At 31.7% G+C, this 13,997-nt stretch overlaps 1 protein-coding gene across 2 annotated transcripts in view; it reads left to right on the forward strand.

The window, feature by feature from the left end:
• LOC139517632 (saccharopine dehydrogenase-like oxidoreductase) overlaps nucleotides 1–11,578 on the forward strand; it is a 33,032-nt gene extending 21,454 nt beyond the window's left edge. For both annotated transcript variants that reach the window (XM_071308875.1, XM_071308876.1), the window contains exons 8-12: nucleotides 95–214; nucleotides 3,841–3,897; nucleotides 7,153–7,276; nucleotides 8,183–8,264; nucleotides 9,220–11,578. In XM_071308875.1, coding sequence (XP_071164976.1) covers nucleotides 95–214; nucleotides 3,841–3,897; nucleotides 7,153–7,276; nucleotides 8,183–8,264; nucleotides 9,220–9,316 — 480 coding nt within the window. In that variant the 3' untranslated portion in view covers nucleotides 9,317–11,578. The remainder of the gene's footprint in view (nucleotides 1–94; nucleotides 215–3,840; nucleotides 3,898–7,152; nucleotides 7,277–8,182; nucleotides 8,265–9,219) is intronic.
• The last annotated feature ends 2,419 nt before the right edge of the window (nucleotides 11,579–13,997 follow it).

Genomic DNA, 13,997 nt, shown 5'->3' on the forward strand with positions numbered 1-13,997 from the left:
AATGTCAAGTTTTGTCAACAGTACTTTCTCAGTAGGATCTGAATCTAGATTTAATCACATTTTGATGTTTAGTATTCCTGTTTATCTATTACAGATTCAGTTTGATCCTTACATAGCTTGCTCAGGAATATTACAGCTGATAGGAATGATGGTGTTTGGTATTATATTTGCTGTTTTGTCTAAGTTCAGCTTTGGACAGAGTCTTCTCATCAAGGTAGGGATTGTCACAATACGTCTCTATAGGAATGATGGTGTTTGGTATTATATTTGCTGTTTTATCTAAGTTCAGCTTTGGACAGAGTCTTCTCATCAAGGTAGGGATTGTCACAATACGTCTCTATAGGAAAGATGCTGTTTGGTATTATATTTGCTGTTTTATCTAAGTTCAGCTTTGGACAGAGTCTTCTCATCAAGGTAGGGATTGTCACAATACGTCTCTATAGGAATGATGGTGTTTGGTATTATATTTGCTGTTTTGTCTAAGTTCAGCTTTGGACAGAGTCTTCTCATCAAGGTAGGGATTGTCACAATACGACTTTATAGGAATGATGGTGTTTGGTATTATATTTGCTGTTTTGTCTAAGTTTAGCTTTGGACAGAGTCTTCTCATCAAGTTAGGGATTGTCACAATACGTCTCTATAGGAATGATGGTGTAAGGTATTATATTTGCTGTTTTGTCTAAGTTCAGCTTTGGACAGAGTCTTCTCATCAAGGTAAGGATTGTCACAATACGTCTCTATAGGAATGATGGTGTTTGGTATTATATTTGCTGTTTTGTCTAAGTTCAGCTTTGGACAGAGTCTTCTCATCAAGGTAGGGATTGTCACAATACGACTTTATAGGAATGATGGTGTTTGGTATTATATTTGCTGTTTTGTCTAAGTTTAGCTTTGGACAGAGTCTTCTCATCAAGTTAGGGATTGTCACAATACGTCTCTATAGGAATGATGGTGTAAGGTATTATATTTGCTGTTTTGTCTAAGTTCAGCTTTGGACAGAGTCTTCTCATCAAGGTAAGGATTGTCACAATACGTCTCTATAGGAATGATGGTGTTTGGTATTATATTTGCTGTTTTGTCTAAGTTCAGCTTTGGACAGAGTCTTCTCATCAAGGTAGGGATTGTCACAATACGACTTTATAGGAATGATGGTGTTTGGTATTATATTTGCTGTTTTGTCTAAGTTTAGCTTTGGACAGAGTCTTCTCATCAAGTTAGGGATTGTCACAATACGTCTCTATAGGAATGATGGTGTTTGGTATTATATTTGCTGTTTTGTCTAAGTTCAGCTTTGGACAGAGTCTTCTCATCAAGGTAAGGATTGTCACAATACGTCTCTATAGGAATGATGGTGTTTGGTATTATATTTGCTGTTTTATCTAAGTTCAGCTTTGGACAGAGTCTTCTCATCAAGGTAGGGATTGTCACAATACGTCTCTATAGGAATGATGGTGTTTGGTATTATATTTGCTGTTTTATCTAAGTTCAGCTTTGGACAGAGTCTTCTCATCAAGGTAGGGATTGTCACAATACGTCTCCATAGGAATGATGGTGTTTGGTATTATATTTGCTGTTTTGTCTAAGTTCAGCTTTGGACAGAGTCTTCTCATCAAGGTAAGGATTGTCACAATACGTCTCCATAGGAATGATGGTGTTTTGTATTATATTTGCTGTTTTGTCTAAGTTCAGCTTTGGAAAGAGTCTTGTCATCAAGGTAAGGATTGTCACAATACGTCTCTATAGGAATGATGGTGTTTTGTATTATATTTGCTGTTTTGTCTAAGTTCAGCTTTGGAAAGAGTCTTGTCATCAAGGTAAGGATTGTCACAATACGTCTCTATAGGAATGATGGTGTTTTGTATTATATTTGCTGTTTTGTCTAAGTTCAGCTTTGGAAAGAGTCTTGTCATCAAGGTAAGGATTGTCACAATACGTCTCCATAGGAATGATGGTGTTTTGTATTATATTTGCTGTTTTGTCTAAGTTCAGCTTTGGAAAGAGTCTTGTCATCAAGGTAAGGATTGTCACAATACGTCTCTATAGGAATGATGGTGTTTTGTATTATATTTGCTGTTTTGTCTAAGTTCAGCTTTGGAAAGAGTCTTGTCATCAAGGTAAGGATTGTCACAATACGTCTCTATAGGAATGATGGTGTTTTGTATTATATTTGCTGTTTTGTCTAAGTTCAGCTTTGGAAAGAGTCTTGTCATCAAGGTAAGGATTGTCACAATACGTCTCTATAGGAATGATGGTGTTTTGTATTATATTTGCTGTTTTGTCTAAGTTCAGCTTTGGAAAGAGTCTTGTCATCAAGGTAAGGATTGTCACAATACGTCTCTATAGGAATGATGGTGTTTTGTATTATATTTGCTGTTTTGTCTAAGTTCAGCTTTGGAAAGAGTCTTGTCATCAAGGTAAGGATTGTCACAATACGTCTCTATAGGAATGATGGTGTTTTGTATTATATTTGCTGTTTTGTCTAAGTTCAGCTTTGGAAAGAGTCTTGTCATCAAGGTAAGGATTGTCACAATACGTCTCTATAGGAATGATGGTGTTTTGTATTATATTTGCTGTTTTGTCTAAGTTCAGCTTTGGAAAGAGTCTTGTCATCAAGGTAAGGATTGTCACAATACGTCTCTATAGGAATGATGGTGTTTTGTATTATATTTGCTGTTTTGTCTAAGTTCAGCTTTGGAAAGAGTCTTGTCATCAAGGTAAGGATTGTCACAATACGTCTCTATAGGAATGATGGTGTTTTGTATTATATTTGCTGTTTTGTCTAAGTTCAGCTTTGGACAGAGTCTTCTCATCAAGGTAGGGATTGTCACAATACTTCTCTATAGGAATGATGGTGTTTGGTATTATATTTGCTGTTTTGTCTAAGTTCAGCTTTGGACAGAGTCTTCTGATCAAGGTAGGGATTGTCACAATACGTCTCTATAGGAATGATGGTGTGCTGTTTTGTCTAAGTTCAGCTTTGGACAGAGTCTTCTCATCAAGGTAGGGATTGTCACAATACGTCTCTTTAGCCATTTGAAATACCGTAAATTCAGAAACAATTGTGAGGTTATAATTTTTTTAAATGCAAATATTGTGACTGTATGAGTATTTCAATAAAAACTCCCATTCTGATATTGAATATGTATAAACTGTATGAAGATTTCCTTATAATCTCAATAATTAATTTAAGATTTTTGTTTTTTCTTCCACATAGCAATAATAAATGCATGCAATAATTTCTGAATTTTCATTACCTAAAAGTAACTTGACCACATTATATATCTGTTATTAGAAATGAAAACACATATAAAGAAAATCTTAGCTGAAGATATTAATCTTCATCTTCATGTTCGTTTGCTGCCAGAGTTATTTATTATTCACTTATATAAATAAGCTTTCAATATGTAACATTTTAAAGAAAGAATAAAGTGCAAAATCGGTTCAATACTTTTCATCTATTAACTTGAATGGCTTCAGTGATGTAACTAGTGACTCCATATTATTCATTGAATGGCTTCAGTGATGTAACTAGTGACTCCATATTACTCACAGGTTTTGACTATAACTAAGTAGAAGCTCACTACATTATCTGAAGTGTTACTAGTTGATCATTTTTTTTTAAAGATTCAACTAAAAGAAGCATCATTATTCATTCATTAAGGACATCTATGACAAGGACCATATACATGTTTTGCAAAAGACAAAAGTTAAACAACAGTTTCTGTAGAATCAACAAAATGGCAAGAAAATGCAAAGAAAAATCATTTTAATATGAAAAGGCTCATATTAATAAAAATTCTCCCAATATGTGTTTTAATAATTATTGTTTTTCATTTTCAGTATCCTGAAATTTTTACATTTGGTGCCTTCAAGAAATCTGGACCAACCAAAAAACAGGTAGATTGTCAAAAAATATTTGATAAATATCTTTATCTGTCTTCTTATACTCTTAATAAAAATTGACCAGAATTAAAAAAAAAAGCAGAAATGAGAAATATTTTTATATAACTGCTTGTTTGTCCAAGTAAAAACTATAAGTAGATCTGATTGAACTGTTTGTCCTAGTAAAAACTATAAGTAGATCTGATTGAACTGTTGTCCTTGTAAAAACTATAAGTAGATCTAATTGAACTGTTGTCCTAGTAAAAACTATAAGTAGATCTGATTGAACTGTTGTTCTAGTAAAAACTATAAGTAGATCTGATTGGACTGTTGTCCTAGTAAAAACTATAAGTAGATCTGATTGAACTGTTGTCCTAGTAAAAACTATAAGTAGATCTGATTGAACTGTTGTCCTAGTAAAAACTATAAGTAGATCTGATTGAACTGTTGTCCTAGTAAAAACTATAAGTAGATCTGATTGAACTGTTGTCCTAGTAAAAACTATAAGTAGATCTGATTGGACTGTTGTCCTAGTAAAAACTATAAGTAGATCTGATTGAACTGCATTTGGTTCCAATATTTACATCCTTGCTCATATACATGTATGCAATAAACATTTCCTGCAAATTATTTATAAAAAAAAATAATCTTTTTTTATATTATTTATATTTTATTTATTTATTTATGATCTGACATGTTTATTACAGCTATAACAACATGTTTAATAGTGAATGCTGAAAGCAGGTTAAAAGAGTGATTTCGTTTGCCAAACTGTTTTAGATACTGAAAATTTTATCATAAAGCCTTTCACCAGAATATTAATTTTGTTGGGATCTAACTAACATTGCGTTTAAAAAAGTGACTCAAACCCAGATTATCCTGTCTTGACTGTTTCCAAAGTTTTTATCCCCATTTCCAATTATGTTTGATCCTATGTATGCAAGCATGTTTGAGTTTAAATCATTAGCATTTCTATTTTTTCCAACCTTTAAAGCTTTATATTTCAGAAGGTAGAAGACCAAATGTTTATGTCATATCTTGTTTACAAATACCTAGGACAAACGTTTCATCAGTCACATGTCCATTGTCCTTTATCTCATGTTCATAGTTCAGCAAATGCTTAAAAATCTGTATAGGGTTTTTGTGACCTGAATTTTAAGGATAGCCTTGCATGTACTACATATGGTCTGGCAGGTCTCAACGGACTTTGACCTTATGTTTGTGGTTTATTGGTCAATGTTAAGTTTTCATGGTTAGTCCATTTATAAGAAGTTATAAGATATTATTTTTAGTTGTTGGGTCTGTTTCTCAATTTCTACATAGGTTAACTATAAGTATAGAAGTATGCTGAACATGTCAATCTTGCAAGGTTCACATGACAAAGCCCTTATTTCACGATTCATTAGTAAACATTATTTTTCAGTGATTGGGTCTGTTTCTCAAATATTGAAAGCAATAAGTAGGTTAACCATATTTGATGTATGGAATGAAAGTATTGTGTACTTGTCTTTCTGGCAAGGAACTCATGACCTTGACCTCATTTCCTAATTCATTAGTAAACATTATTTTTAAGTGATCGAGTCTGTTTTTAAAATATTTTAAGCAATAAGTAGGTTAATCATAAGGTTAACATGTGGTTTTGGAAGGGTTCACTTGACCTTATTTACATGGATCATTGATAATCAAAAGTTTATGTTGGACTTCAGGTACTTTCATCATTTACTCAATAATGATCAGTAAAGCATTTCAGTGTGTGTACATACATTTTTTTTGCTGTAGTAATTATTGTAGCGAATGGGAAAGTTATCTTTATAGAAAAGGTATTTCTTATGAAATATTCTTTACTGATGAATGCCAACAAATTATTGAAATACTTGTATCATCAACTTTATTCATTTAGTAAAAATTTAAAGTCACTATTTTTAATCTTTTAACCAGAACATAAAGTTTCAAGAAATCTTATAAAGAATTTACCAGTTTTTATTATGGTCCTGCAACGAAGTTGTCGGTGCCATATAGTTTTACTGTCTGAAATTCTGAAATTCCGTAATTCCGAAATTCTGTAATTCCGTCATTCCGCAACAAACCATTATACAGAGTTTTTTTCTAAACGCCTTCAGATATTGGGCTGATTTTTGGTATGTGAGCGCCATATAGTTTTACCCTTGTCCGAAATTCCCTAATTCTGTCATTCCGTCATTCCTCAACAAACCATTACAGGAGGTTTTTTCTAAACGCCTTCAGATATTGGGCTGAGTTAACCATGATAAATTACTGATCAAGTTAAGTTTCGTTCCGGTCCGCTAATTTTTGTCGAAATTACGGGATTTGGACTTTGATAAATTGTTGAAAATCACAGTTATACAGACTTTTTTTTCTAAACTCTTTCAAATATTGGGCTGATTTTTGGTATGTGAGTTAACCATGATGAGTTACAGATCAAGTTTAAGATTCGTTCCACACCGCTAATTTTTGCTGAAATTACAGGCTTTTGACTTTGATAAATTATTGAAAATCACAGTTATACGGACTTTTTTCTAAACTCTTTCAGATATTGGGCTGATTTTTGGTATGTGAGTTAACCATGATGAGTTACAGATCAAGTTTAAGATTTGTTCCGCTCCGCTAATTTTTTCTGAAATTACAGTCTTTTGACTTTGATAAATTGTTGAAAATCACAGTTTTACAGACTTTTTTTCTAAAGTCTTTCAGATATTGGGATGATTTTTGGTATGTGAGCTACTCATGATGAGTAACAGATCAAGTTTAAGTTTTGTTCCGCTCCGCTAATGTCTGCCAAAACTAAGGGTTTACAACTTTGAAAATTGTTGAAAGTCACAGTTATTCAGACTTTTTTTCTATACGCCTGCAGATTTTGAGCTGATTTTTGATATGTGAGACCATCATGTTTTTTTATTTTTTTTTTTATTTTTTTTATTTGTAATTTATTTTTATTTCATCTGAAAATACACCAAACATTGTGATACATAAATATATAGATAATTCATAATACATGTATTGATATTAAATTTTTCAATAACAGTCTAAATTTAAAAAGTTAGATATGCTAATCATCATATTTGTGTCCACATGTGTTATTGAAATTGCAGATTTTTCAAATTTTTGAGACAGGGCCATTCGTGTCGCTTTGACACATCTAGTTTTGCACTCAATGCCTCTATACTTATGAGATTCGATATATGAATATATTTTAAGTGTTTTAGACTGAATACTAATCTTACCTATATAGATTCTATTTTTGTTTAACAGATTGAGAATACCTCATTTTCCATGACACTTGTATGTAAAGGATGGAGCACTAAGTTGGAGGACCCAGCAGAACAACATACAGACAAACCTGAAGTGGTCTCTGTAACCAAAGTCTTTGGACCAGGTAAATTACCTCTATGTCATATACTGTTCAAGTATGACTAACCCCTTAGATAATTCATTATATAGTCTTTATGATAGAATCAGGAAATAGTTTTGTATCAATCTATTTATAAACATGTCTACAATTTATCAGATGATAAAATTGAGAATGGAAATGGGGAATGTGTCAAATAGACAACTTCCCGACCATAGAGCAGACAACACCCGAAGGCCACCTATGGGTCTTCAATGCAGCGAGAAACTCCCGCCACCAGGAGGAGTCCTTCAACTGGCCCCTGAACAAATATGTATACTAGTTCAGTGATAATGGACGTCATACTAAACTCAAAATTATACACATAAAAATAAAATTAAAAATCATACAAGACTAACAAAAGTCAGAGGCTCCTGACTTGGAACAGGTGCAAAAATGTGGGGGGGTTTAACATGGTTTTTTGAAATGTTAATCCTCCCCCTATATACCTCTAGCCAATGTAGATAAAACAAACACACATCAATACGATTTTAGTCTTTAAAATCCAATATTGATTTGAAAAACTTCTTCTTTACATTGAGTTTTTTTTATGTTTGATTTTCATTTCTTTTCTTCATTTCGAAAAAAAAAATGAAATGAAAGAAGTGTTTTGTAACAGCTGTGTCTAAAGATTTACATTCAAAGGGGCACTAGCTGTCAAATTCATGTTCATCGATTAACCACAAATATAAATGTTCAACAATGTATTTCTCATTATCTCATAGGGTAATATGCAAATTTTTGGCAAAACCACAAAATCAAACATCACCAAAAATGTATATTTTCTATAATCCACTTAAATTGGTACCCATGAGAATAAAGGAATTCACAGTATATAAGGATATGAAGATTTGACATTTATGCTATAATGAGTTTTACATGTATGTTTTACAGAACCAGGATATGTTACAACCCCTATTTGTATGGTACAGTGTGGACTGGTTCTCTTGAAAGAAAAGAGTAAGATGCCCAAAGGGTAAGTGTACATAATTCAACTGGAACAGTATAGGGTACATTTAAAATCAGAGAAATCATTTTTAGCCCACCCCACCTGGCCTAAAGAAAATCTGACAACTGGTTTTGTTAATGATTTCTATTTTTTTGCAGTTATCTTTATTATCTCAAAAACTATAGTAGCTAAGTTCAACATGTAAATTGCTAAAGTGATCATCAACACAAGGCTTTACTAGAATGTGTATATTTTGGTCCGTATTATCTTTTTCATCAGGTGAGTGGTACAAGCACAGGTCAGGTGTACCTTTAACTTACTTTATTGCCTTTGTATTTCATTGTAGTTGGAAATGTCATTTTTAAAAACTCTAAATTAATAGAATTTTTGTTGTCATTCTAAATGCATGAAATATTAGCCACTTGACACTTAGCAAACAAGAGTTACAAAAAATGATATGTTAGTTTGAAGTATTTTAAGGTGTAAAGGACTGACATTACATGGTAAATTGAATGGACAGATTTATGATTCTTTTTGGTATTTAGCTGAACTGTCTCTGAATGGCTCACTCTAGACCTGTCTACGAGATAACATTTTGAGATCATGCAACAATTACTTTTCAATTATTATATTATTTTGTGATTAATTAATTTCATTTGCGATTCAATATTTTGCTGGAACTTGTGTGACTTTCAAGTTATGGCAGATGAACGTGCACACAAGTGTAAATGTGATCTCTCAAGATTATAACATTATAATGTTCTGTAATTTACCAAAACTATTGTGAGGTTTTTATAGATATGAATAATGCAGCTGTGTGTGATTCACAATAATAAGAACTCACATTCTGATATCACATATATTTGTATGCAGATTTTTGTTTCATTCTTTAAAGATTACAATAATAAATGCATGCATTAACTTCTGAATTAACCAGAAGTGACATAATTTAATGAATTTCTATTTGTTGTTTATTTTGCAGTGGTGGAGTACTGACACCAGGTTCTGCCTTTGCTGACACTAGTTTAATTGACAGACTTCAGAACCACAACATTAAATTCCAAGAGGTTAAAGAGTAAATGGTGCTGTAGAGTTCATTGGTTCAATTATAGAAAAAAACTATTATTATTTCTTATTGTAAGATTAGAATATATACTTTACATTCATTCTTTAACTCACTGCTGCAAAAAACTGAAAATCATGGAATTCATTGTTATAATTTGAAACAAAACTAAAATAAATTCATAAATAGAATAAGTGTTCAATGCAAATTCAAAAGATTCCAAAATATTGTGATATGTGCCTTTGGAAAACATAGCATGTCAGTTGGTCTCCTAAATTTAGAAGTTGCTTTTACTTCATTTGTTATCTAAAAAACTTGTTTTTATAAACCTCAATGAACAAGGTTTATTATCAGATACAAATATCAAAGAAATCTAAGAAAATTAATCGGGTACATCAGGAAAAAAATCTGAAGATTGCCAGTTCTTATAATTCCTTCTAAAGGTCAAGGGAAGATAACTCAAATTACCTTTTTCTAAAGCACTGAATTTTGATGTAAAAATATCTCATTTTAGAAAAAAATAAATCTCAGTGCAAAAAGTATTTGAAATGAAACATTACGGTAATGAAAAACCAATCACCTGCAATCTTAAAAAATTATGGCTATATGAGAATTAATTTTACATATCCTAAAATCTGTAGATGATTATTTTAATTTATTTACATAGTTTTTACATATTTATAGCATATGTTTAATTTTGTGGCTGAATGATGCATATAATGCTTTGTCAGCACTAAAACTGTGTTATGTTGTTTATTGTTGAACAAAATTGAGGAACATTTTTTATGTGGCAACCAATAAATATTTTTTCAAAAGGTTGCAAATGTGAGACTATGTGGGAAGTTTTTATACCAATTTAAAGGTGTTAAATAGTGCTGCTTTTTGTTATATATTATCTATTCATTTATGTGATCATATTTATATAGCTGTATATCACAAAATAATGTTGTGATCATTAAAATGCATTGGATTTACTTTTGAAAGATGGGCATTGATAGTTTATATAAACTGACTTGAAAATAAGTATTATGTATTAGCATTATGTGTAAGCAAAGATGTCAAGAAATAAATGGTAAATGTTGCTTTGATTCCCCCCAAAAAGATAAATTTATATAAAATTAAAACATATAAGGGCCCATAGCTACAATCAATGAAATGTGCAGCCTATCTGGCATCTATCATCTGTTCTTAACATGGAGGAGTTTCCTTTTGAGAGTTTGATCAAATGTGGAAACTATTTGGTGTCCCTGTTCTGATTTATGTAAACAATGTAACATCTTGTCAAAGATTTATGTGAAATTGCTTAGCCGTTATTGTGTAACTGTTAGAAGTATTTCTCAATAATTTGAGCAGATAATGCATTTGACATTAATATATGGTTTAAAATTTAACTAAACATAACTTTTGCAAGATAAGTGAAAAATAAACATTCAAGTCACTTGCAATCCTAAGAATTTATGTGGTGACATAAATATCATTCAGAAAACTGTGATAATTTTGTGCTTTAAACTACCAAATTTAAAAAAATGTAAATTTATTGTATTGCATAATTCTATTGAAATGATCTTGTACATAGAAGGGTAGGGTAATTGGTTGTTGAATATTCATATATATATTTATTTATGATTAGAGGGTTCAAACATATATATTTTTAATTATTTTGAAGGAAAAAATCTTTATGAAACAATATTTATCTTTCTACAGTAAAATTAAAAGAATAATGCTCAAAAATAAGGTTTTTGAAAAGTTTTTTGTTTGTTAAATTGAAAAAGGAAATTTGTATTTGATGACTTATGATTCAGTTGTGAAATTGACAATTGTTACATTGGCTTAGTTATGTATTTTTCTACTTTTATATTGACATTGGTAAATCATTTTGTTTTTATGTCTGTGCTGTTATTACTATAGTAACTATTCAGTGTCTCTTGATGTTTCCAGATTAAGTTTAAATATGGTTTATTTGTGCAATAATTATGAAGAATTATTTACTTTTTAAATTATGTGCGAGTTGAATATTGTAAAATCATAGGAAAGTCTGGCAAATCGTGGACATTAGTTATGGACTTTTCAACTTTACAAATAGGAATTTACCTGTAAATGTCTATATGATTTAATACTTTTTTTATGGTTTGTAGTCTAATCAGTATTCGACCATGCCCTTGTATACATTATTTCCCCCAAAAAACTTGACAGATTGTAAAAGTGTTTTGACTGCTTTTTGTGCCTTTTTTCATGTTATGCAATATTGTTGAATTTTGGAATAAATATTCAAAGCTTAGTTATGTTGTGTTATGAATTGGATAAAGGAAGTCATTAATTGTATGCTGTTTAGTTATGAGATTAGTTCTGCAACATTGCCTTAACTTAACAAATGAATCGATAACTTGTTCAGAGGTTATGCAGTAGTTAGTAGCATTGTTCTTTTCCTATTTTTAAGTTTATCTGTTGCATAATCTTGCTGTTGTCAAACCATCAATCCATCGGTTTGTTTTAGGGGAAATAAGAAAAATTATTTTACTTCTGATGACACATTTATCTAAACCTAATGATAAGATTGATTGATTATTGTTTGCTTTATGTTAAGTGGCAAATATTTCATGTATGTTCAGAACAAAACCAAATCAACCATACAATAGCTAGGAGCTGTCAGCCCCTCAAAGAGTTTCTGCTTACAGCATCTGAGAAATAGATCAAACCACAAAAACTTAACACTGCCCAATGTCCTATGGAAATGATGTCAAGGTTAGACGACACCTGTCAGATGGACATGTACACCTTATAATAGCTACATACACCAAATATAATAGACCTTATGCTAATAGTTTCTAAAGGAATGAACTTGACCACAAATTCTTAACCTTCTTCACCGACCCATGAAATGAGGTGACGATCAAGTGAAACTGTATGTCTGACAGGCCTTAGGATCTTGAAAGTTACTCGCATACAAGTATAGTTATCCTTACTCAAAAGAGAAAAAATCTTCTTTTTTTCAAGTAGTTACTATGAAAATAAGGTCAAGGACAATCGACATAGGGCAAACAGAAACTTCTTAACATTACGCATAGATATACAAAGTATTAAGCACTCAGGTCCTCAACCTTCTGAAATACATTTATGTACCAAGCTTTTAAGTATTAAGTTTAAGCAACAGCAGGATTACTATCCCTTTGTCTTGCTTTCTGCGACAGAGAAGTCTCAGGCAGGACAAAAACACATTATCAGGACACATTTGCCAACATTCTCTCCATCTGACAAGTTATCAGGGCCGTAGCGTAATGGAGGCAAATGAGGCAAATGCCTCACTTTTGAAACGACGACCAAACTTTCGAAGTGTCTTTTTTTTTAATTATGTATTTTACATTATCAATATGCGAGTTTCCAGTTTCAAATTAGCTACCGGCACACTACATACAGTGTCCAGTCTGCAGCAGCGATTGCAGCTTTTACCATAGTGGTGACGGTAAAAAAGTAAGTGTTCCGAATACAAATAAAAATAAAAAAATTGAAACAAATCTTAATGTCGTTACAAAACTGGTTGAAGACAGGTTCTTTAAAGAGAAAAAAAGATGAAAAAGGTAACTCATGAGTATTTTAAAACACCCCCTATAAGTATGCTGGCTTATTACTTTCCGCTTGGTTTATTTTTGAATCGATAACGCTATTGCTACCAATGTTTACACTATCAACTCACTGAACAACAAATGCTAATCGATAAAATAATTCATTGACCAAAAATAATAATTATTCATAATTTAAAATTTAAACAAAATCATGAAGCGCCTTTTCTATGGAAGTCTTTGATGTATAAGGCAATTCATGATTTTTATTTATCTTTAATAAAAGTATGAAATATATTTTTGGTATTGTTTGGAAATATTTGTTTTGTGTTTCTTTTTCTGATTATGGTCAGCATTGTCTGGTTGTATGATAGCGTGTGCCGTTGATTCTAGTGCGGTAGGTCGTGGGTTCGAACCCTGGTAGGTCAAACCAATGACTTAAAAATTGGTAGAACAATGTGTCCAGGTAGGTTGACATGTCTTCCAGCGGAATGTTTACAGAGAATGCTTATAACATGTTCTCGTCTTCTAGAAGCTTATAACTTGCTGCTGGACATAAATATATACATGTATGTACATAAGAACTAGTGTTGAAGCTTTTCGATAGTACAGGTCACAGGATAATCGGAAAGTTTTGGTTGACCAACATAGATTAATTTTAATATTTACTTATAGGCTAGCTAGCTAATAAAAATAACCGATTCTGTTATATATATATATTTTTTTTATTACAAATAGTAATGTTGAAATGAGCTAGCTTCTCCCGTTTCAGGCACCCGAACCCCCCTAAAAAAAGGCTCAAAAAATTTTCGCCTCGCTCCGCTCGGCGAATTGCCTCACTTAAAATGAACATGCGCTACGGCCTTGGTTATTCGACAGCCTAACAAAAAAATATAGATATTCTCAAGACATATCTGTTTTTAAGACATTTTTTTATCAAAAAAGATAGGTCTATGTGGTCACATCAAATATTCATTTTTTTATATTGGACAATATTAAACCTACACATTACCACTAAGATCCAATAAGCATCAACAGACATACTATTTGATTTGTTGTCATCTTTGCAGGGGTTTACTACCTGCTTTTCTTCAAGCATTCTTCAAGATTGTTTTGTCTGATCTGATCATGGATGTCACT

Source organism: Mytilus edulis, chromosome 3, assembly GCF_963676685.1.
Source record: "Mytilus edulis chromosome 3, xbMytEdul2.2, whole genome shotgun sequence".
Lineage (NCBI taxonomy): Eukaryota > Metazoa > Mollusca > Bivalvia > Mytilida > Mytilidae > Mytilus > Mytilus edulis.